The sequence below is a fragment of the Sarcophilus harrisii genome, chromosome 3 (genome assembly GCF_902635505.1).
Source record: "Sarcophilus harrisii chromosome 3, mSarHar1.11, whole genome shotgun sequence".
Lineage (NCBI taxonomy): Eukaryota > Metazoa > Chordata > Mammalia > Dasyuromorphia > Dasyuridae > Sarcophilus > Sarcophilus harrisii.
In genome coordinates, this window is record NC_045428.1 from 403,265,910 (window position 1) to 403,290,813 (window position 24,904).

At 35.5% G+C, this 24,904-nt stretch overlaps 1 protein-coding gene across 1 annotated transcript in view; it reads right to left on the bottom strand.

Moving 5' to 3' along the window:
- Nucleotides 1–24,904, bottom strand: part of LOC100929651 (myosin-IIIb) — a 212,167-nt gene that overhangs the window by 154,688 nt on the left and 32,575 nt on the right. Inside the window, exon 5 of the mRNA XM_031961351.1 lies at nucleotides 12,430–12,575. Within this exon, the coding sequence (XP_031817211.1) occupies nucleotides 12,430–12,575 (146 nt within the window). The remainder of the gene's footprint in view (nucleotides 1–12,429; nucleotides 12,576–24,904) is intronic.

Here is a 24,904-nt window from a genome sequence, read left to right on the forward strand (position 1 = left end):
AAAATCAAATTAGCCAATGATTTATCTATTATATTGTGTTGTGTTTTTTTTTTCCATAAAACCAATTTCTAGGTTTTTTTTTTAATTTATTAGTTCAATGGTTTTCTTACTTTCAACTTTTATTAATCTCTTCTTTGATTTTCAGGATTTCCAATTTGTTGTTTAATATGGGATTTTTCATTTGTTCTTTTTTCTAATTTTGTTAATTTTTTACCCAATTTTTTAATCTGCCTCCTTCATATTTTTTTCAATGATTCCCTTCATCAAACTTTTCTTCTTCCAAACAAATTTTATTATTTTTTCTAGCACTAGAAAATAATTTTTGATAGTTTGGTTGATATGGCTAAATAGATTAATTTAAGTAGAAATGTAATTTTTATTATATTGGTTCAGGCTACCCATGAGCAATTAATATTTTTCCAATTGTTCAGATCTGGATTTATTTGTGTGAAAATTATTTATGGTTTTGTCTTGGAAGGTAGACATCCAAGTATTTTATATTTTCTACAATTACTTTGAATGGAATTTCTCTATCTTTTGCTGCTAGACTTTGTTGGTAACACATGCAAATGCTGATGCTTTTGTGAGTTTATTTTCTATCCTGTAACTTTGCTAAAGTTTTTAATAATTCCAAGTATCTTTTTAGTTCATCCTCTAGATTTTCTAAGTATAACATCATATCATCTACAGAGAGATAATTCTGTTTCCTAATTGCCTATTCTAATTCATTTAATCTCTTTTTCTTCTTTTATTGCTGTAGCTAACATTTTAGTACAATATTAAATATTAAAGATGATAATAAGTATCCTTGTTGCATTCCTGATTATAATGAGGTTTCTAGCTTCTTATCACCTTTACAGATAATGCTTGTTAATGGTTTTAGATAAATGTTACTTATTATTTTAATATTTATTCCTATACTTACTAGTATATTTAATACAAATGGGTGCTATATTTTGTCAAAGACTTTTTCTGTCTCTATTGAGATAACAATATTTCTGTTGGTTTTATTATTAATATAATCAGTTATGTTAATAGTTTTCCTAATACTTAACCAGTCCTACACTCCTGGTATAAATTCTACCTGATCATAGTGTAAGAACCTTGCAATATATTATTGTAATCTCTTTGCTACCATTTTATTTAAACTGTTTATATCAATATTCATTAAGTGTTGTGTCCTGCTTTCCAGAACCCCCAAGTTGGGGTAACAAAATGTACTGTTGCTTTCTAGAGCCCCCATACCAGGGTGATTAAAATATACCTTCTTAGTGGAGAAATGATGAGGAAGGAGTCTCAAGAATGGTGGGAAAATGGAGTCCATTTATTTAAAAGACTTTCCCCTTTTTATAATGTAACAAAAACACTGTGCACATGGGACCACATAAACAACTTGCTATTGTATATAGTTTGCCACCTGGTATCACTCTTCCACCTGCTATCACTCTGCTTCAATCTCAACACAGGTTGTCACCACCTCCTGACTTCTCAGGAAGGCTGAGAGCCCTTAAGGGACCTGGGGAGCTGAACCAGACATTGTTAGCAGGTTCCCTCTGGGCTGAAGGATTTTATACCTTACCTAGAGTTTCCTCACTGACAGGGACCTCTACAATTAGGGAAATTGGTACACAAGTTTCTTTCTCTGTTTTGGCTCTTCCTGGTTTGGGTATCAGCACCATATTTATGTCCTAAAATAATTTGATAGGGCTGCTTCTTTGCCTGTTTTTTTTTTTCCCAAACAATTTATATAGGATTAACTGTTCTTTAAATGTTTGGTAGAATTTGCTTGTAAACTCATCTGTTCCTGGGGATTTTCTTTTTTAATCTTTTTTAATTTAATTTAATCTTTTTTAAAAGATTAAGTTATTTACCTATTTTATTTCTTTTCTGTTAATCTAAATAATTTATATTTTCATAGATATTCATCCATTTCATTTAGATTGTCAAATTTATTGGCATATAATTAACAAAATAATTTCTAACAATTGTCTTAATTTCCTCTTCCCTGGTGATGAATTCATCCTTTTTGTTCTTGATGTTACTAATTTGGTTTCCCTATTTCTTCTTTTTAATGAGATTAACCAATGGTTTATCTATTTTTTTGGGTTTTTTTTTCCCATGAAACCAACTTTCAGTTTTATTTATCAACCCAATGGTTTTCTTGTTTTCAACTTTCATTAATCTTTTTTTTTTTTTTTTTTTGATTTTCAGGATTTCGAATTTGGGATTTTAATTTGTTCTTTTTCTAGCTTTGTTAATTGCAAGCCCAATTTACTGATCTGCATTTTTTTCTATTTTACTGATCTAAAACAATTAGAGGTATACATTTTTTCCTAAGTACCACTTTGGCTGCATACCATAAATTTTGGTATGTTATCTCATTGCAATTTTCTTTTATTTATTGAAAATTTCTATGATTTGTTCTTTAACCCACTTGTTTTTTTAGGGTTTGATTATTTAATTTCCAGTTAATTTTTAATGTGTCTTTCCATTTTCCATTATTGAATGTAATTTTATTGCATTATGATCTGAAAAGGATGCATGTACTTTCCTGTTTTTTCTACATTTGGTGGTGAAGTTTTTATGTCCTAATGTATAGTCAGTTTTTGTGTAGATACCATATACTGCTGAGAAAAAGGTATATTACTTTTTATTCCCATTCAATTGTCTCCAATGGTCTATCAAATTTAACTTTTCCAGAATTTTATTTATTTCATTAAGTTCTTTCTTGTTATTTTTTTAATTAGATTTATCTAATTCTGGGAAAGGAAAGTTGAGGTCCCCCACTAATATAGTTTTATTATCCATTTCCTCCTATAACTCATTCAACTTCAAAAATTTAGATGCTATATCATCTGATATGTATATATTTAATATTGATATGACTTCATTGTCTTAGTATTTTTTGGCAAGATACAATTTCCTTCTTTGTCTTTTTTAATTAGAACCATATTTTCTTTTGCTTTGTCTGAGATCATGGTTGCTACCCTACTTTATTTTTTTTTTCAGCTGAAGCATAATAGATTCTGCTCCAAATTCTTTCCTTTACATTATGTGTATCTCTCTGCTTCAAATGTGTTTCTTGTAAACAACATATTGTTTTTATTCTGGTTTTTAATCCATTCTTCTATCAGCTTCCATTTTATGGATGAGTTCATCCCATTCACATTTATAGTTGTGATAACTGTGTATTTCCCTCCATGATATTTTTCTTTTGTTTATACACACACACACACACACACACACACACACACACACACACCTTTTTTCCACTCTTCCTTTCTCTCCTCACAAGTGTTTTACTTCTGATCACTGCTTTCCCCAATAATCCTCCCTGCTATCAGTCTTCTCTTCCTCTTCTATTATCTCTATCCCTTTTTACTTTCTTATGGGGTAAGTTAGATTTCTATATCCAACTGAGTGTATATTCTCTCTTTGAGCTAATTTTGAGGAGAGTAAGGTTTAAGATTTGCTCACCCCATGCTCAGCTGAGGGATAATTTATCCCACTTAATCTCCTATCTCCTTCTTCCAGTGCAATTTTCTTTTTCATCCTTTTGTTTTTTGGGGGGTAACATCCCATCAAAGACAACTTATATCCATACCCTCTATTTACCCTATATCTATTTGCTCTAAAAGTAATAAAATTAAGAGTTATAAATGTCATCTTGCCATACAGAAATATTTTATAGTATCTTGATATCTCATTGAATTATTGCTTTCTTCTTTTTTTAACTCTTATTTTTGAAATTTTTCTTCAGTGAGCTTTTTCATTTGCTTCCTTTTCCATTTGGCCAATTCTATTTTGGGCGAGTTATTTTCCTTGGTAAATCTTTTGTATATCTTTTCCCACGCTACTGACTAACGAGTGAATAGAAAAGTTTTATGATTCTCTTGCATTAATCTCATTTCTTGTCCCAATTTTTCTTTGACTTCTTTAATTTCCTTTTTAAAATCTTTTGTAAGTGCTTCTAGGAATTCTTTCTGGGTTCTGATACCAAATTACACTTTTTTGAGACTTCATAGACTCTTCTAAGTTTATGTCTTGATCCTCCCTATCACCATAGTAATTTTCTATAATCAAGGTCTTTTTTGTGTTTTTTGCTATTTTTTCTTCCTCTTTTTGTTATTTGATATTTTTATGTGAGAATTGGGTTCTGGTCCTGTACTTTCCCAAGCTTTTTGTGCTGGAACTTTGGGTTTTACTGCAGGCCTTCATTGGACTGCAAGCCTTAGATGCTTACTTTCTCCGGAGAGTAGACTTTCCTTCTGACTTCTATTGTGACTTGGGGCCTCCTTGTTGGTCTCCCCTGGATGAAGGGCATAGTGTCTGGCCTGCTCTAGGGTAGGAACTTACTTCTAACTTCTATGGTAACAGAGTCTTTCTGATGACTAGACTGGAAAAGGGATCTTGCGGGGAAGGAAGAGAGAAGCTGCTGGATTGCTATGGAAACAACAGATCTTTCCTGCCATGCTGGTAAGCTATTACCCTACTCCTAGACCAATTCTGAGGCAGCTTTCTAGTTGTTTGGAGGGAGCTTCAGAGGGTTCTTTCTTCACCCCCCCATCCCCATCTTGTCATCAGAAGAATGAGCATATTTTTCATTAGGTTCTTCAAAAGCAATTTTCTTTGTCAGACTATGTGTCTTGATTTTTGATTGAGAAAATATGATTCCCCTTAACAACACCTAAAACTTCTTGCTCTTGTTTAGTCATTTCCAAACATGTGTGACTTTTTTTTACGCCATTTAAGTTTTTCTTGGCAAAGATGCTGAAATAGCCATCTCCTTCTCTATCTATTTTACATATAAGAAAACGAGACAAACAGGGTTAAGTGACTTGCCTAGAGTCACACAGCTAGTGAGTGTCTAAGGTCAGACTTGAAATCAGTTATTCCTGACAGCAAGTCCAGCATTTTAATCATTAGGCCCCCTGGCACAAATCATTTTTATGATAAAATTTATTCTGAATTCCAAACAATTGATTTACAAATAAACTATTAGAACATTTTGGTTTTTTGTTTGTTTGTTTGTCAGTAGGACATTGCCTGCCTTTGTGGACAGAAGGAATACAGAGAAATCCAGAAACACCTTCCAACCTAGAATGCCCAGGTCTGAAATCCTGAAAGAAGAGATCTCTGTCTACTGAGTATCTGTCTACAGGGTCTTTGGAGTAGAGAAGGTTAGATAGTCTTGGACTCCTGTAACGTGTTAACACTTTATCCTTGAAAAAAAAAGATGTGTGTCTCCAAATTCACATAAGAGAAGATAGTTTCCAGGCATGTCATTGATTCATTTCATTCCTTCCTTGGAGAAAGTTTCTAGGATTCTCAGCAGAAATATTTTTGACTATACTAGATGAGAAGGCAAAGTGCAAGGGACACTCAGATTCCCAAAGCATCTGGATATTCTTTACTCTGCATCAATACAGAAAGTACAACTAATGGTTTGGATAAAACAATCAAATTGAATCATTATCTTCTATCCTTAACAAACTTTTAAGCCTCCAAAATTATTTTGCTTGTAACAATCCCCAAGCAGTTTCCATTGCAGTGATCTAGCATCTGTAAGGTGCTATATTGTCCTAATATTCTGAGAACACCAAATCCTTAAAATTCCCTTGTTTTGATTTTTTTAGATCATTCATAAATTGACTATCCATAAGTGGAGGGGGGGGGGGAGCAAGAGAATGAGTAATGATACATGCTTAGATATGGCTTTTTAGTTTCTTCTTTCTTTCTTTCTCTCTCTCTCCTTCTTTCTTCTGCTGAGGCAATTGGAGTTAAGTGACTTGCCCAGTGTCACACAACGAGTAAGAGTTCAGTGTCTGAGGCCAGATTTGAACTCAGGTCCTTCTGACTTCAGGGCTGGTGTTCTATCCACTGTGCCACCTAGCTGCCCCTTCTTTTTCTAAAAATTATTTATTTTATTTCTAATTTACAAAATTAAATACATTTCCACAACATAGAATTTTAAAAAATACACATGAAACTATTAAGCTATTACATATAACTTGCTGAAATTATAATATAATTTTTCCCCTTTTTCTCTTCTCTCCCTCTCCCCTGTCCTAGTGATGGCTACCATCAGATACAAATATGTGTGTGTATGTATATATAGTCATTCTATAGTCTATCCATACTTCTATTTATCAGTTCTTTCTCTAGATGCAGACACAGTCTTCTTTCATAAGTCCTTTGTAGTTAATTTGACTATTTCTAATAATCAAAATAATTTTGTCACTCTTTAGTTTCTTAATTGATACCATTCTTGACTCTAACCCAAAAAGCTAAATTCTGAAGTAAAAGAGACAGAAATAAAATTATTTAAGTGCTTTTACTTTAGTAAGTATTGAAAAATGATCTGTTTTTTCAATCATCTTGTGGTAGTGAAAGCTGCTTGTGTTCATACCATCACCAAACATAAGGCTACTTATCATTCCTGCCACATATCTAACCCTATTTATCTTTCAAAGATTAATTCAAAGTACATATCCTCCAGAAAGCTTTTCCTCATCCAGCCTTGGTGGAAATGATGCTTTTTTGCTCAGATCTCACATAATTTATATCTCTTGCACTTTTTCCAATTGAATTTAATTCAATAATTATTAAGCATTTAATATGTGAACTATGATAGGAAGTGGGAATACGGAAATAGATAGGATAACAGCCTCACTCTTAAGGAATTTATAATGTAATAGTGGGGAAGACAAGTATGTAAATGACTTATAATTGGAAAGTGAAATATATTCAAAGGAGACAGTGCAGATAATATGCTATGAATAATTTGAGGAAGAAATCCCTTTTATATGAGGAAGGAAGGTCAGGGAAAGCCTCATGGAGGATATATCATCTGGGTTGGACCTTGAAGAGAAGGAGAGATTTCAACAGAAGGATATGTAGCCAAAAGGAGAACATTTTAGCTATGGAGGAAAGTAGGAGCAAGGGCACCAGTAGGCAAATGAAAGTCTGGGACATAATATGGTTGGAAAGGCAAGAAGAAAAGAAATATGAGATATGGCTGTATGGGCAAGTGAAGTCAGGTAGTGAATACTAGAGTCAGGAATTTGTACTTTATGTGGTGGACAATATGGAAATCTGAAGATTTTGGAGTAGAAGAATAATATGATCATAATACATGGAAAAGACTCCTGTAACAGAGATACAGAGGATGAATTGCAGAGAGGCTACATTAGAGAGATACGAAGACCATTTAGGAAACTATTACATTTCTAGGTTAGAAGAAATGAGATCTAAGTAGGATGGTTTCAGTGGCAGTAAAGAGGGAAGGCCAGATGGATGTAAAAAGGCCAGAACTTGGATTACTAAGGATGAGAAAGAGAAGAAAAAGTCATAAAAGCTATAAGGTTACAAGGCAGATGATTAGGAAGATGACTATACTATAAATTATTCTGTTTTAAGGTCATTTATCATTATATATAACAGAATACCTCTGCTGATTATGAATTTTATATTATATGAACTCTTAATTATCTTTGTGTTTCTCACAATTCCCAAAATAATGCTAGCTACCCAGTAACACTTAATAGTGTTTATTCATTATCTATATCTATTAAAGTTAACAATTCATTAATAGAGTGAATGAACAAAAAAGTAAATTTACTTTCAACCAAAAAAAAATATTTCTATTGGGATCCTTGGAAATTGTCTGCTTCTCTGTGAAGAATGAAGTGAAACTAAGAAATGTGTACTGAGATACAAGGGATAAGTACTGTTGGTGCCTGGGCTTAGATTAATGCTAATAATACCAGACTCACTTTGCTTATATAATAGACCCATAATAAGCAGCCACTGGTTTATTTTACTCTATTTTTAGAAGTGTAAAAGACAGAGAAGGAGAAAGAACACCAAAGACCTGTAAAGAAGGGGGATATGCTTTTGTTGCCAAGAGACCAAAATAATTATATTTCTTTTCTCTCCATTGGCTCTTGGAACAGGGGTCTGAGAGACTCATTTTCTTTTAAATGAAGAGTATGTCCAGTCCAGGCCATTTTCCAGAACTTGTGAAAGTTCAAAAGAATCTCCAGTGGAGAGAGGCCAAATATGGAGAACTGACTGTTAGCCCCTTAAACCTGGCAGGAGCCAAACTGCTGTCATAGGGTATTTAGACAGATCCTGGACTTATGCTGGTTATACTTTCTTATTCTCTTTGCAGACAGCTAGGTTCAAATAGCAGCATCTAGTACCATCCAAAAACCTATGGGAATCTTTGGGGCAAAAATATCAGGCAGAATGTCAAATACTGGCTGTTTTGCTAAACAAAGGATAAGTTTAAGTGAGAAGAGGTTATATCACAATGAATAGAGGGGACGGAGAAAGAGGGAGAAAAAGAGGCACATAAGAGAAAGAGAAAAGAGCAGGAACTCTGGACAGGCAAGATGGTCCTCAGTCAGGCCAGTTTAGTCTCCAGTTTGCTGACAGTGCCTTTAACAAGTATTCTCCTTAATTCCTTGCTCTTTGATCGACATCTCTGCAGAAAATCATAGAAAAGAGAAGAGCTAGAGCAGACCTTTTGAGAACGTCTACTCCAACCTCTTCATTTTATACACTGACTAAAGTGTCCTATGAAATCTATATGTTACATTTTACCACCTTTCCCTGATTCAGGAAGGTTTGAGAAAAGCCTTGAGGCAGGTGCTGGGCCTGACTAGCTTACTCCCACCTCAGAATGTATTACCAGAAGTTAAACAGAAACCCCTTGCAAATCAGGTCTTCATAGCCAAACTCCATTATTTGATTTGTAGCTTATTTACAGAATATTAAACAAGGTCATATTCAAATAGTTTAGGAAATATATATATTCTAAGGTCAAATACAAATGGTTTGAGGATTAACCTTTTACATTTTTCTATTCATGTAGATAATTGGGAGTTAATGGCACATGTATAGGAAGTATTTGGGGCTTTATTTTGCTATAGAATAAAATGGTCATGCATCATGGAAGATCTCTCCTTGTACTTTCCACTAAAATACCTTCCTAGGAAATGGAAGAAAATTTGGCCATAAAAGTCAATATCATATGCACATATTTACACAAAATAGGGCAAATAAACTTAAATAGCCAACTAAGAAAAAAGATATTTTACTCATCCATACTTGGAAGCAAAACTGAGTCAAATGTTGATTTTTATCTACTGAATTATTCTGCCTAACTCTAGTCCCCCTGCCAGAAAGAAAAATGACTAGTCTATATAAAGACACATCCTTGAGAGTCTAGCCTATTCGTGGCTAGGGCAAACAATGGATTGAGTCCATCACTGAGAGCAATATGAAAGCCCTGAGACTAAACACTGAAACGTTGTTTGAACTGGAATACAGAATATATGTTGGTCTGCTAAGCTAGTGTTCCAAGCATCTGGCCTTTCAGTTTCAACTAGCCTGATCCAGGATGAATTTCTGCTTACCCAGGTCAGTGGTTTTGTGACAGTGACTGCAGCAAACTTTTCGTGGTTTTAAGAAAAGAAAAGAAATGTAGGCAAATGCTCTAAGGGAAAAATCTGCAACAGAATGTTTTGATTTGTTGTTAATTTGCTTGCCTTTTCTACTAGGTATTATAAGCATTTCTTCAATTGTGGGAGACATGTGAACAGAGTTAGACTGTAACAATCTACTTTTTATATTTCTACTTATGTTTTCCCAAATACAAGGTAGACCCATTAAAGTCTAATAGTAACAATTACTGGCACCTCACAGATTGCTAGGCTTATAGCAGGTGCTCAATAAATACTGACTCATCAGTTGATTGATTGTCCTTTTAGAACTAAATAGAGGTAAAAAGATCAAATGGTACAGAGAACCCTGTTTTCAGTTTCAGATATGTCATTCACTAGTTATATAATCTTATGAAAAATAAGATACTAGTTTATAAGATCTGTCTAAGACTTAGAGCAGCACCTGGCACATAGAAGGTGCTTAACTAGTGCTTGTTGACTGGACTCCTTTATAGAAAATGGTAATGGCATTCAGCCAAGCTCAAGAGATGCCAGGACTGATACATTAAGAAATCAATGGATCCATAATGTGAGGTGTAAGGGGTAAAAAAATCCCAGTAATTAGGACTGCCCAAAAGTGAAATAATCAACTTTGTGAGGACCTCTCTTTGGAAATCTGCGAAGAAAGACTATTTGACTACCTGTTAGGTATGGAAGTATCCGAGGCTAGATTTGAACTCAGGAAGATGAGGTTTCCTGCCTTCAGGACAGACACTCTACCAGCTGTGCCACCTAGGTGCCCATAACATGAACATAGATAGAAGGTAAATTAGAATAAAGGGCTGGTATGATGTTAAGAACATGAGAATCATCCTGAGTTCAAATCTAGCCTCAGACACTTCTTAGCTGTACAATCCTGGGAAAGTCACTGAACTCTGTTTACCTTAATTTCCTTATCTATAAAATAACCTGGAAAAGGAAATAGTCAAGAAAACCCCAAAAGGAGTGATGAAGACTCGGACATGACTGAAAACAATCGAACAATAAAATTGTTTATGTCATAGCTCTCCATGTACATTTTGGGGGTGGGGTCTAGTCCAGTGATTTCAATGGTGTAAGGAGTCCCTCTTATCCCAATGCACCTCTTCTGCAACCTATAGTCTTAGAACACTACCTGGAATACAAAGTTTATATTACTTTCCTATGGCCAAACAGCTAGTGTTTACCATCCAATAATATTCACAGCTACCTTCACAACACTACTCACATCAAAAGGTAGTTTGTTAAGAAAGTCTACTATGTGAAGCTTAAAGCCTGTAGAAGAATTGAAGGTAGTTAGCTTCTCAATCTTCCTAGGTAGTAAACACCACAAGGACAGAGACTTGGATTATTTATTAGACAATGGGAGTGTCTAAGGAGATCCAGCTTCTCACAGAATCCATTCCACATAGCAGGGATTTAATAAACATCTGTTGAATAAGTCATGAATCATTTATTCATCAATTGATTTAAGCTTTTATTAAGGGGTAATTGTGTGCCAGGCTCTGTGCTGAGTAGTATGAATGAAAAGACCAAAATGAAACAGTCTCTGCCCTCAAGAAATTTATTCTACTAGGGACAGTAGGAAGTTAGGCTATGTCTATACCGATATTATGGCTATTTCCAAAAAGATAAGATGGGTGATCCACCCCAAACACTCCACATATGCCTCTGAACCCCACTTTAATAAAACAGGGCAGGCACCTATCTGCCTTAAGGACGCTCCGTTCTGTTAGAAAACCTCAAGTTTCTTTTGCTCCATTAATTGTCCTAAACAGTCCCACACTGGTGTAAAGACAAGAAGAGGTCTAAGCCCAAGAGCATTTCTAGAGAGTGGTGACTGTGCCCATCAGGGTTGAGTGGAAGTAGAAGACATAGATAACATTATGACGCAGAAGGCAAGGGAGCCTCATCTGCATATAAATAGACCTAATCAGAAATGCAAATTGCAATCAAGAGAAATTTTGAAAGCCTGTGATAACTATGTGATTGTGCAGATAAGGAAAGGTCAAACACTTGTATTGTTAAAGCCTTTAAACTGCTATCAGCCAGCCCCCAGGCTTCCTTTGTAAATGAAATGTGAAAGACATAAATATATGTCAATCAGCAACCAGCCTAGGACAGGGTGCTCAGAAAGCAGCTTTTTATTGTTCTCTCTCCAGTTCTTACCAGTAACTAAAAACCCTAGAGGGGCCCAGATGTAGCCCCAATTCAGAAAAAACAACAGCAAAAGCCAGACTTGATAAAAGACACATCCTACTTGCCATATAATCCAGACTCATGTGCAATTCTTCTACTAAATAAATACAGGATAAAATATATTTACATTTAAACACTCCATAGATTACTCCTCTCCAAGGATGTTGTTCTCATTGAATTGTCATAAAGGTAAGATATATCATGATTGAAGGTTACCACCAGCTCATAGAATACTAGACTTGTCTCATCCAATTCTACCTGAATGAGAAGACCCTCTAAAATATTTCTGATGGACTCATTCAATAAAAGATGGTATATTTTTTACACACACACACAACATTCACATACACAATTTGCCATACTTTCTCCGGTATACTGAAATAATATTCAAATTGAATAATATTGGAGTGCATGATTATGTGATTTAAAAATAAAAGCCACAGAGACAGATGCCTTTAATCAGAATTACATCTGTAGTCTTCTGTGGGAAGCAGAGAAAATCAACATCGAAGAAAATCAGGAAAAGATTGAAAGCAATTGTTTCAACAAGGTGTTGTTATTCTTTGTGCGTTCTCTCACAAGACTATTTTTCCTCTTTAAAAAAAATAATAATAATTTTTCCACTGAAGCTTTCTTAGGATTCAGTGGCAAATTGTTTATGAAATATTTATCATCCTTCTAACTAGACTCTTTTCCCCCAAACAACAAACTAATGAATCAAGAGAGCCATCTAGTGCCGTACCTTGGAATCTTAAAGAGGGTTTTCACAGGATGCATGTCAAACAAGGGTGGGTCTCCATCGCCCAGCTCTATAGCCGTGATCCCCAGGGACCAGACGTCACATCGGGCATCATAAGAGTAGTCGTACTGCTGTTCGCAAGCAATGACCTATCAGAAAAAAAGCAGGAGTGAGACATTAACCTGCACTGAGCAGGAGGCCACTCCCCCTTCAATGTCATAAGAAGTCTTCTGTCAATCACAGCCTCCTCTCGGCTTCATTGACTTAGAATTCCTAAAGTAAGGAAAAACGCATTCTTTTCTACCTCAAGATGACTGACAGTTTCATCACTCCGTGTGCTCCCTGACTTCAAAAAAGAAAGCAAAACGTGATCGCCTGGTTGTCTTAAGGTCATCACATCCACGTAGTTGCCTTTTAAAATATTATGTCTATAGCTTTATACTTGGAAGTAGTCACAAAATTCGGAACAGAGAGAAGCTGCATAATATAGTGGACTAAGGACCGGGTCTGGAATCAGGAAGACCTGAGTTCAAGGCCAGCCTCTAACACTTACTAAGTGGGCAAGACATTTAACCCCTGTTTGTCCCAGTTTCCTTATCTGTAAAATAGGGCTAATAACAGCACCTACCTTTCAGGGTTAATGTGAGGATCAAATGAGAAAATAATTATAAAGTGCTTAGCATAGTGCCTGACATACAGTAAGCATTATAGAAATGTTAGCTATTATTATTAGAATTATCATTATGGTCTAGTCGCTTAAGCTCTCAGTACCAAAGTACTCTAAGATTCTAGAGATAAATTGCCCATCTGCATTGGTAGACACCATTTCCACACTCCAAACTCCAGAGTTTTCCTCTATCACTGAAATAATGGGTCCACACCAAATATTACTATTCTGTTCCTGACATATTACTATGATTGCTGTTGATAATAATGAAAAATAATTTATCTTAAAGATGATTGTCAGCCTTCACAGAGATTCCAGTGTATCTGAATTGCCCCATAAGAACCAATATCAACAGCTAATGCCTATTTTTCCATAAGCTCTATGATCTTGAGCAAGTCACCTGTCTGGAGTTTAGTTCCCTCAACTGTGAAAAGGGAGATTAAAATGGCTAATTTCTATGTTTCTTAGAGATCTCTCTGACATTAGTGATTAAAATTTATACTTTAAAGATCCTTTAATATTCTCTCTTGTGCAAGGGAGTAAAAGTAAAACCAATTAATAGATGAGGAAAGGGAAACACATAGAAGCCCTTTCTCCAAAATCACTACCTCATAAGGGGCAGAGCCAAGACTAAAATGGGTATCTTTTCATTCCAAGTTCAATATTCTTTCTTCTGCACCATATTGCTTCTCCTGATAATAAAAATAACTGATATTTATTCAATGCTTTAAAGGTTTGCAAAGCATTTTATTACATACATTATCTCATTTGAGCCCTAATGTAACTTTACAAAGTATTGCAAGAATATCATTCCCATTTTACAGATGAGGAAATGAAGACTCAGAAAATTGTAGTCATACAAATAAGTGTCAGAGGAATAATTGGAACCAGGTCTTTCTGATTCCCAGTCCTGATGCTCTCTATTGTGCCATACTGTTTCTGATCTTAACCTATTATATAATCAGTATGAAAGAGTCAATTTCCTCAAATGTTGATTCTTCCATCAATGTTTATCTGACCTTACTCTTCCTTTTTTAGCAGCATCAGCTCCCTTTACTCTCCTTGCTGTGATTGGGTCTAAAATTTACAGAGGCAGAATGACATCAAACCTGTCATTCTCAGTCCTCTGTCATTTCCTATTGTTGTTCAGTTGTTTTTCAGTCATGTCTAATTCTTTATGACCATATTTAGGGTTTGGAGTTTTTTTGGGCAAAGATACTGGAGGAGTTTGCCATTTCCTTCTCCAATTCATTTTGCAGCTGAGGAAACTGAGGCAAATGCGGTTAGATTAATAACTTGCCCAGGGCCATCCAGCTAGTAAGTATCTGAAGCCTGATTTGAATTTGGGAAAAATTAATCTTCCTGAATCCAGCATCAGCACTCCATACATTATGCCACCTAACTTCCCATCTGTCACCAATCTGTCCACCTGCCATTGCTCAGAGACCACTAAATCTTATGGGGAGGATCTGTTCCTGAGAGCCTCCTGAGACAAATGCAAAGATCAAATGTTGGGCAAAGAGAAGGGTGAGAGAGGGAGGAAAGGAAGGTACTTTTGTTTGTGCTAAAACATTTCCCTCAGCTACTGGAGGATAACCTGGGGTCATCTGGAGCAAGGCATTCTTCTTCCAAGCCAAAAAGAAAATGTTGGCACATGCTGGAAGTAGTAGCTGGAGGCATACAACACTGTTCTGGTAAAAGCACAAAGCTCTGATTCTTTCTGCTCCTGTTGCTAGCTAGAGACAAGCACTGTACAATTAATACCATTGACCTGCCAGCTTTGAAAAGAGACTCACACTGAATGGGTCAGAGCCTCTGAAGAAAGGTGTACAGCACAGTCCTTGGCTGGTGTCCTTTGCTATAATACAGGCAAGCAAGATTTTTGGAAAGCAGAACTGCTGTTCATGGCTAATGAAGAGGGCACAGATTACCAAAATAAACTACTCTCGTTTTATGCAGACTCAACTCATATAATTATTTTAAATACAATTCATAGATTCACAGAATATTAAAGCTGGAAGGAGCCTTTGACAAGCCTAGTCAAAATCCTTTATTAGACAGATGAGGAAACTGACGGCTAATATGGTAGAATATTTTGTCCAAGGTCAAATAGCTATTTAGAAATAAAGTCAGGTGTAGAATGGAGGTCTCCAGAGACATCTAGTCTAGCACTGGGAACTATATAACATTCCTTTTTTTATAAGCCTTACATAATAATTATTACTTACAGGCATGGATTTACTTAGGGCTAAAAGAGGGTATTCTGAATGATCATTCACCCTCGAGATGGGAAGAGAAGGTTACTTTCCCTCATCTCCAGGGACATCTCACCTCATCTTTAGAGAATGCTACTGTTCCCCCATATAGCAGTTCTGGGACTTTTTTCTTTCTTATCAAACGAGACTTGGTTCTTTTACAGATAATGATCTTTGCCATAAAACCTGTGGCTAAATACAGCTTATACTATTTATACTTACTCCATCTCTAACCACCAAAGAATAATGCTTTTAAGAAAAATAAAATTTTGTTGATATATTTAGTTTTTAAAAACAAAATAATAAAACATTCATTAAGCACCTACTCTGTACCAGGTACTGTGCTAAGTTCTGGCAATACAAAAAAGGGCAAAAAATAATACCTGCTCTCAAGAGGCTCACAATAAAACCAGCCCCATGTTTTCCTCAGAATAAAAAGAAAATAGGCAAATTTTTAAAAATAATTATTATATAAGGAGTCAGACATTATATGCTGTTCTTGTACCCATGGTTTCCCACCTCTGTAAAAGGTGCCCCAGATTAGGAAGGAATGCCTTTCCCTTTCTCTTCCTTGGGACCAAACTTGTCAGTATAATTCCATACCATTCAGTTGTTGTTGTTGTTGTTATTGTTGTTGTTACTGTTTCCATTTATATCCTAGTAGTTACGGTAAACATTATTTTTCTAATTCTGTTTACTTCATTCTGCATCAGCCCATGTAAGTCTTTTCACACTTTTCTGTATTCATAGCATTCATCATTTCTTATCTCGAAGTCATATTCCATTAGATTTGCATATTATAATTGTTCAGTCATTCCCTAATTGATGCACATCTACTTTGTCTCCAGTTTTTTGCTACTACAAAAAGTACTGTAATAATTATGCTTATATATATGAGCACTTTCTCCCAAAGAACAAAGTTAACTATCAAGGTGAAGGAGGGAAAGGGGATAAGGATGAAGGGAAATCCAAATATATAAAGCATCTGCTGTCATCAGTTATATCTTTATACTGTGTTGCTGTGCTAAGTATCTGCTTGATCATATGTTATGGCAAGAACCTAGCTTAGCATCGAGTGTCATATTCAACTCAATTCAATAGTCATTTATAAACTATATACTAAGTACCAGGCACTGTGAAAGGCTTTGGGGTATAGGGAAAGGAACTCTTGCCCCCAAGAAGCTTCTGTTCTGCTGGAGACAAACAATAGCTACATAGGTATGTTAATGTAATGGATACACACACAAAGAGAAAGATGTTTATAAATGTTCAACAATCAGATCTTTGAAAATAAAAATGTACATGACACACTTTCATAATGCAGTTTTATCTGCATTATTAATATTTTCTCCATCATTTTCTTATTTGTCTATTTCAGAGGCACAGATACTCTCACAGAAAATGGCTCTTCTAAGAAGCCAGTAGAAGCTGATCTAGCACACCTGTAGAGAAACTCTTAAAAGGCGGAGGGAGGTATCCTAAAGCAAATCCCTGAAAAGGATACTCTCCATAGTGCTATTTATCAGCAGGATAAAGCAGGATAGATAAAGGTGAAGGAGGAAAGTGAGTCAAGAAAACTTATTAGGACATTACTACAAGAATCCAGCCATATGGTTATGAGAATGTGTATTATGGTGGTAAAATGAGGCAGGTGGCTGCGGTGAACTTCAATGTTCCCATGGCACTAGAAAAGAAAAGAGAATGATCCTACATTTCCTATTCTGTTTTCATAAATGTGCACAATTTTTATTTGGCTACAGATAATAGATGAGATCAGTTTGTTCCACAGGTGGAGAATTATCAACTGGCCAAATTCTTCCCTTTCTAAAATACATCCTCGCCTGGCAGAAAAAATTATTGAGCAACCCAACTTCATAACAAAGTTCATCGAATTATACTTCCCTCCCCCCCCACCAAAAAATTGAACATATTCTGCAGAATGGGAGGACCTGTGAGTGGCAATGATTAAGTATTGGCACAGTCCCTGAAAACAGATGTTTTTGGCTTTGTCTATACAACAAGAATGTTGATTCAAAAATTAAAAAAAAAAAAACTCTCATTCCATTGATTGTGGGGAGGTAGCCTGATACTGAGTGCTGGTTTAGGGGTTGTATTTAGGTGCAATCTTCAGTTCTGTTACTACCTGTGTAATGTTCAGAAAGTCACTTCAGTCTCCATATATAAAATCAGAGAGAATTGAGTCTAGATGACTTCCAAGGTCTTTTCCAGCATTCAATCTATGATCCCATGAATAAGCACAGCTTCCCCCTCTGAGTTCCAAATGTAGAGAAAGGAACTCCTGCCCTAAAGAAGCTTCTGTTCTTCTGGAGACAGACAATGGCTACATAGGCATATTAATGTAAAGGACACACACACACACAGATGTTTATAAATGTTTTTTTCTGGTTCCCTCTATTCCCTAAACTACTTTATATTTATTTCTTATTTATTCTGTATATATACATGTAATAGTCCTTCTGATAAAGCTTAAACTGATTGCCTTGAGAGGAGTTTAAGGCATAAAAACCCTGAGTATTGTGTTTCTTCCCAATTTAGGAAGAAAACAAACTTATCAGGTTGAAGGTTAGGATTTTCATCAGAGGAGGAATTTCAAAAGATCTCTTAAGAAAGGAAGAAATTGACAGCTTGGGGCATCAATGGCAATATCAGCAATTTCTCCTCAAATTCACACCTTCAAGGGAGACTGTGACAGGCAAAAAGCTAACAATGTACAGGAGACCCTTAACTCTTTTTTTTCCTGTTAAAGATTTCATCTGAATGATCTTATAGATACTTGGAATTAACATTGTTCCTTGTATCTCTTTGTGATCTTTTCCTTGTTCAAAGTATAAGAATTCTGGACAGCTCTGGGAGCTATATAGAAGATAGTGAACTTTCCTGTGGTAGAGCTCAGATTCCCCTCTAGCTAGGAGCATAATCAGAAATCATTTATATGTTTCAAAACTATACTCCCAAGAACAAAACCAATTACTATAATGCTGTGCTTTTTCAATCTGCCCAGAAGTGTACTGGTAAATATTTCAACAACTAGCTTTCTGGGGAAAAAATAAGGCACATAAGACATACTTTTCTGTTTAATCTGTATTAACAATTCTCCATCCCTTTCTGAAATCTAGAAAATTAACAAAACAGTAATTTAAGCCCTGATTTGTCTGCTCATTTCTGATGTGTAAATGCTCACTCTGAAATGTTAACAATTGACTATTACTACCAGCTGGTCAAAGCTGGCTCCAGAACATCCCTGAATCTGCCCCCATCAAACCTCAAACTAAATGTGGTACAAGCCTATAGTTACATTTATACATGCATTTGTTTTCTCCAAGAGAAAATAAGCTTTTCTAGGAGAGAGGAGTGAGGGAGAGGGAAGGAGAAAACATTGGATCACAAGGTTTTGCAAGGGTGAATGTTAAAAACTACCTTTGCATGTATTTTGAAAATAAAAAGCTATTATTTAAAAAGAGTGAGAAAGTAAACTTCTTGAGACCAAAGTCTATTATTTTTGTCTTCATATCTCCAGCACCTTGCAAATGCCTGGCATAAGAAACAGATGCTTTAAAAAATTCTTACTAATTAATAAATGACACCAAACAACAGATATTCTGGACTGATATCTAATTAAACTTGTCAGCTATATCTTGAGTTCCTGCTATATATAAGGCACCATGAGGTCTGATTGACTAGTTTCTACACCATACTGGCACACAAACAAGATTTCTGGAGGCCATGCCTAAGAGTTAAACCTCCAACTTCTGTCCTAGTCTCCTAATTCTTAACCCTATCTATCCCTGAGTATAGTTAAAAGTCAAACCAAAATATTTTTTCTTGGCCATCACTATACTATTGCCTTATCTTCCATGGTTAAAATGTATAACTTTTATGGGTAAGAACTGCCTCATTTTTATATTTGTATCTCTGATCTAGCACAGTGCCTGAGTTATAATAAAGTAGATTGATAAATGCTTTTTGTTTTCCTTAGTTCTTCATTCAAGCACTGAATCTTCCTACCTAGAAAAGACTCTATACCCATCCTTGCCCTCAGCACATTTCTAGTCTACTGAGATTTCTCTGCCAGGACCCGGGGAAGGTGACACCATTTTTTGAAGGCATATTCTTTCTTGATTCAGTGAAGAGCTCCATCTCATCTAGCAAGTTTCATCTAAGCTGCCCGAAATCCTTCTATAGAATACATGGGTTCATTTCCCTTGCTCATCAAAACAACCTTGTGACGTAGAAATGATAAGTGGTATTATCTCCATTTTATAAATGAAGAAACTGGGCATCAGGGAGATCCTTATTTAAGGTCAAACTATGAGTGTCAGAGGCAGAAGCTAATCTGACTACAGTATTTCTTTCACAATATCACCTTGCTTCAAAAAAACATCCTTCCTAAAGAACATGACATTTTTTGCTCTCCTCTCAGAATAGTTTCCAAGAGCAACTTTCTATTTATGTGGCTCTTATAAGTGAGAAGATTTTAAGAAGCCTGTTAAGAGAATGCATCTCCCCTGAAGGTCACTCTCTTTCAACTAGATTCTCTTATCAATTTAACCTGAAAAGCCTGGAATAATTTCTTTAGGAAGAAAAGAAAAAATAATCATTCTCCTTAGCTCAACTCTCTCCTTGTCTCTCCAAGTAAAATTGGAACCTTGGCAACAACTTTAGGAGACATCTGATTGGCCTTTGTTCCTTCATTCTCTAGGAAAAGATTGACCTCCCAAACAAATATATGGAATCACTTGATGCCTTATTGTATTTAGTGTCTGGTAGTGCTTGCATGATTACACACAAGTCACTCACTTCTTGGTTTTGTAAAGTGAGGTAGTGGGACTAGTTGACCTCAAAAGTCCCTTTCAGCTTGAATTCTAAAATCATAATCCTAATAAGATATATAATTCCTGCTCTCAAGGTACTTTCAAGTGGTACTAGTAAATCACAAGGTGATTTTCCTGACCTTGCTTTAATTATTCAACATTGATTTTTTTTATTATATAAAAAGGTCATTTTTGCCTCATTTCTTTCTTACCTAGCCTTAATCACTGATTGGGCATTGTCTCAGTCAAATTGAGACCTGTTAAAAGTCTTAGCTTAAAAAGGCCAAGTTCTCCCATTTCATTCAGTCATTCTGATGCACATCTGACCACTAGACCCTGGAGGCTCTGGAGGAGAAAGTGAGGCTGGTGACTGCACAGCCCTCACTTCAATTCACTTGTACACCATGGCTTCACCTCCCAGATGTCATGGTCCTCTTCAAGAACAAAAGGGCAAACAACAACAGCCTGATCTGTAATCTTCAATAGCTCTTTATTACCATGGACATCAAATATAAACTTTTCTCTTTATCATTTAAAATAATTTACAACCTGATCCTTTTCTACATATTACTCCCCTTTACTCACTCTCTGGTGTACCCATCCTGACCTTTCCTTTTGAGTCTCAACTGCTAGTGCCCTCCAGCCCTAAACTGCTTTATATTTATTTATTATTTATTCTGTACATATACATGTAATAATCCTAATGGTAAAGCTTAAACTGGTTACCTTGAGAGGAGCTTAAGGCACAAAAAACTAATGGCTTATCTGTTGAAAGTTAGGATTTTCATCATAGTGGGAATTTTAAAAGATCTCATCTCAGCCTTTGCAAAAGCTGGCTCCTTTTCCTGGCAGGTTCTTCTCACCTCCACCTCTTGAGGTTACTGGCTCCCAATCTTTCCTGGTTCTCCTGGCTACTAGTGCCTTCCCATACTGTTCCCTCCCCCAATAAGGTATTTTTTAGTATTTCTATTGTACTTAATCTATCTATATTGAAATATGAATACATTATCCCATCTTGACAGATTATAAGCTCCTGGAGTGCAAGGACTCTTTCATTTTTTTGTCTTTTGGATCCCTCATCACAGTGCATGGCATATAGTAAGTTCTTAATTTTGTTGATTTTGTTGAATGTACTTGCCTTCTCAATAGGTGGGTAAGGGATTGGAAAGAGGACTGGTATTCAGAACTGAAATTTTGTTTAATGTTAAAAAAATAAATGTAAACGATTGTTGATTGGTGGTTTAGTTGTTGTTCAATAATTTCATCCATGTCCTATTCTTCATGATGCCATTTCGTTTTCCAGATCATTTAACAGATAAGAAAACTAAGGCAAACAGGATTAAGTGGCTTGCCCAGGGTCACATTCTCTTAGTTCTCTCTGGCCCCAGGTCTGGTGCCCTATGCTGCCCAATGGATTAATAGAGGAACTAAAATATGTACATAAATAATAAACCTAGAAGGTGGCATAAGACAAATGCCATATAAGTCACACAAACTAAATGTTAATAAGTGCGGAAGACTTTTCTGGATTTAACATTCTAAAACTCTTAATTATCTCAAATGAAGAAGGTTTTCACACAAAGGCATGGGTTTGTTGTAGAAACAGAAAGAAATGTTTATTTTCAGTATATTAGAAGAAATTTAGAGATCATCTAGTCCCACTCATTTACTTTATAAATGAGGAAATGAAAGCTAAAAAAGGGGAGGTCACTTCAAGATCACACAGCAAATTCAGAACTAGATTCTAGACCTCCAAATTTCCAGACCCGTATATTCTTTCATTATAGCATGCAGGTTGATGGAAGCAGGGAATGAGATTTGCTTTCACCCCCAGTAAAACACAAAATATTTGAACAGCTGTTTAATAGAAGCCAGACTGAGTTAAGCTAATAACTCATTTAAAGAAATGAGCTCCACTGGGAGATACATACAGAGTAAAGGTAAAAGGCTGCAGCAAAATATATTATGCTTCAGATGAAATAAAAAAAAAAAGTAGGGATATCAATCCTGATCTCAGATAAAGCAAAAGTAAAAATAGATCTAATTAAAAGAGATAAGGAAGAAAACTAACACATATATGCTAAACATATACTAAATATACTATATAAATAAATAAACAAATACTAAACATATATGCACCAAGTGGCATCCATTTCTTAGAGGAGGATTAAATGAATTGCCAGAAGAAACAGAAAACAAAACTATGCTAGTAGGTGATCTCAACCTATCTCTATCAGAACTGGATTAATCTAACAAGAAAGAAGTTAAAGAAATGAATAGAATATTTTTAAAGTTAAGTATGATAGACTTTTGGAGAAAAGTAAATGGGGATAGAAAAGAATATACTTTTTCTCAGTGGTATGTGGCACCTACACAAAATTGACCATGTATTAGGGCATTAAAATCTCACAAGCAAATGCAGAAAGGCAGAAATTATAAAGTCATCCTTTTCAGATCATGATTATGTGTAATAAAAGGCCATGGGAAAATAGACCAAAAGAAAATGAAGTTCAGGAGAAGAGCAAGAAACACTAATAATACCTAACATTCATATAGTCCTTTAAGGGTTATAAAGTAATTTACATATGTGGACTTTTTACAACAATCTTGTGAGATATATATATATATATATATCATTATTATTCCCATTTTGCAAAAGAGGAAAATAAGAGCTATTAGTAACTTGATCATAGAGTTAGTGTCAACTGTAGAATTCAAACCCAGGTCTTTCTGACTCTCAAATCCAACATTATACCATGTTGCTTTTCTTGAGTTGGTGAACAGACCATATCCAGATTGCTGTCTTGAAGAGAAATCAATGGCTTTTCTAGGCTGAGAGTCAAGTGCTACTTTGGGAAGAATCATAAAACTAAGGCTTATAATCTCCAGGGCTATCTATTTATCAAAGATTCCAGACTGCTATTGCTATTTCTCATTTATCTACTCAAAGGATGTCAGAGCACTTTATACTAGTTTAGCAGGGGAGCCATTCCATAGAGTATGCATGAGGATGAGCATATTTCTGGACTCTTGCCAAAGGACATTCATGAGCAATTGGGTCCTATTGCTCCTCAAGGGTCCCATTACTAGAGGCCATGCCAAAGATAATTAGTAAAAATGCTAGGAGGAGCAATTCCCTCAGTAGAGCTTAAGACTTACCCAAAAGCTCTATCTTTCTCTCACTCTCTTTGTTTCTCTGTCTCTTTCTATCTTCTGTTTTCTCTTTTTGTTTTGCTCTATTTCTTTCCATGTGTCTCTCTGTCCCCCCTGTCTCTGTCTCTCTCTTTTATATGATAAAATAAATAACAATACCATATCTAATATTTCCTACTTTGTACAGTGCTTCCCTTTCCTTTTTTTCACTTAAAAGTATTTTATTCTTTCCAATTACATGTAAAGATAGTTTTTAACATTCATTTTTGTAAGATTTTAAGTTCCACATTTTTCTTTTTCTCGCTCATCACTGATCCCCTAGATAGCAAGCAAGCTGATGATAGGTTATAGAAGTGCAGTCTTGTTAAACATATTTCCATATCAGTTATGTTGTAAAAGAAGACTCAGAACAAAAAGGAGAAACCACGAGAAAGAAAGAAAACATGAAAACAATGTTCAATTCATATTCATTCTCCCTAGCTCTATCTCTCGATGTGGATGGCATTTTCTATTCCAAGTCTATTAGAATTGTCTTAGATTACTGTATTGCTGAGAAGAACTATGTCTATCATAGTTGATCATCACATGATCTTGCTGTTACATACAATGTCCTCCTGGTTCTGCTCACTTCACTTACCATCAGTTCATGTAAGTCTTTGTAAGCTTTTCTGAAATGTGCTTGATCATCATTTCTTATAGCATAATAGTTTTCCATTATATTCACGATTTATTCAGCCATTCCCCAACTGAAGGACATCCTCTCAATTTCCAGTTCCTTGCCAGCACAAAAAGAGTTGCTACACACATTTTTGCATATGTGGGTCCTCCTCACTTTTTATGATCTCTTTTGGATATAGTGATACTGTTGGATCAAAGGGTATGCACAGAATGATAGTCCTTTGGGCATAGTTCCAAATTACTCTCTAGACTAGTTGGATCAGTTGTGATTCTCTTTCCAAAAAGTAACTTGCTAATCCTTTTGGGGGCATCAATAGGCATGATCCCATAGCCATGTTGAAGAGATTTTCTTGGATTCTCTGGTAAAGGTAATTTTTTTCCTCTCCCCCAGAACTGAATGATCTGAGGGCACAGTAGGAATCCTGTATAGGAAGTTCTTCAGATTGGGGGTGGGAGTTTATTACATTTCTCTTATGCATTAATTATATTCAAAGTATATGTTTTATCTTCCCCTATTAATCTGCCAGAATCCTTAAGGGTGGGTAAGTCTTCTAGCATAGGGCATTGCAAACAGTAGACACTTATGCATTTGGAATGCATTTGCAAACTATCAGAAACCTAGCTTTTTTTCTTAGGCCAAATAATCTCCCAAATATTGGCTCTATGGACTAGCTAAGGCACAGTCTGTGTCACCTAAACCCAGATAGTCTTTTCCTTTTAGAAATAAAAGAGGTACTCATTCTTCTCTACAGAGAGATAACATGACTCCTTTACAATTCAATTCAGTTAATTTCCAGTTGAAAAGTTGAAAAGTGAGTAAATGCATTTGATGAGCATTGTCTCAGAATTAGGAGACAAGAAAAAAGCAGTTCAGCTGTCCTTTAGTTCCCCTT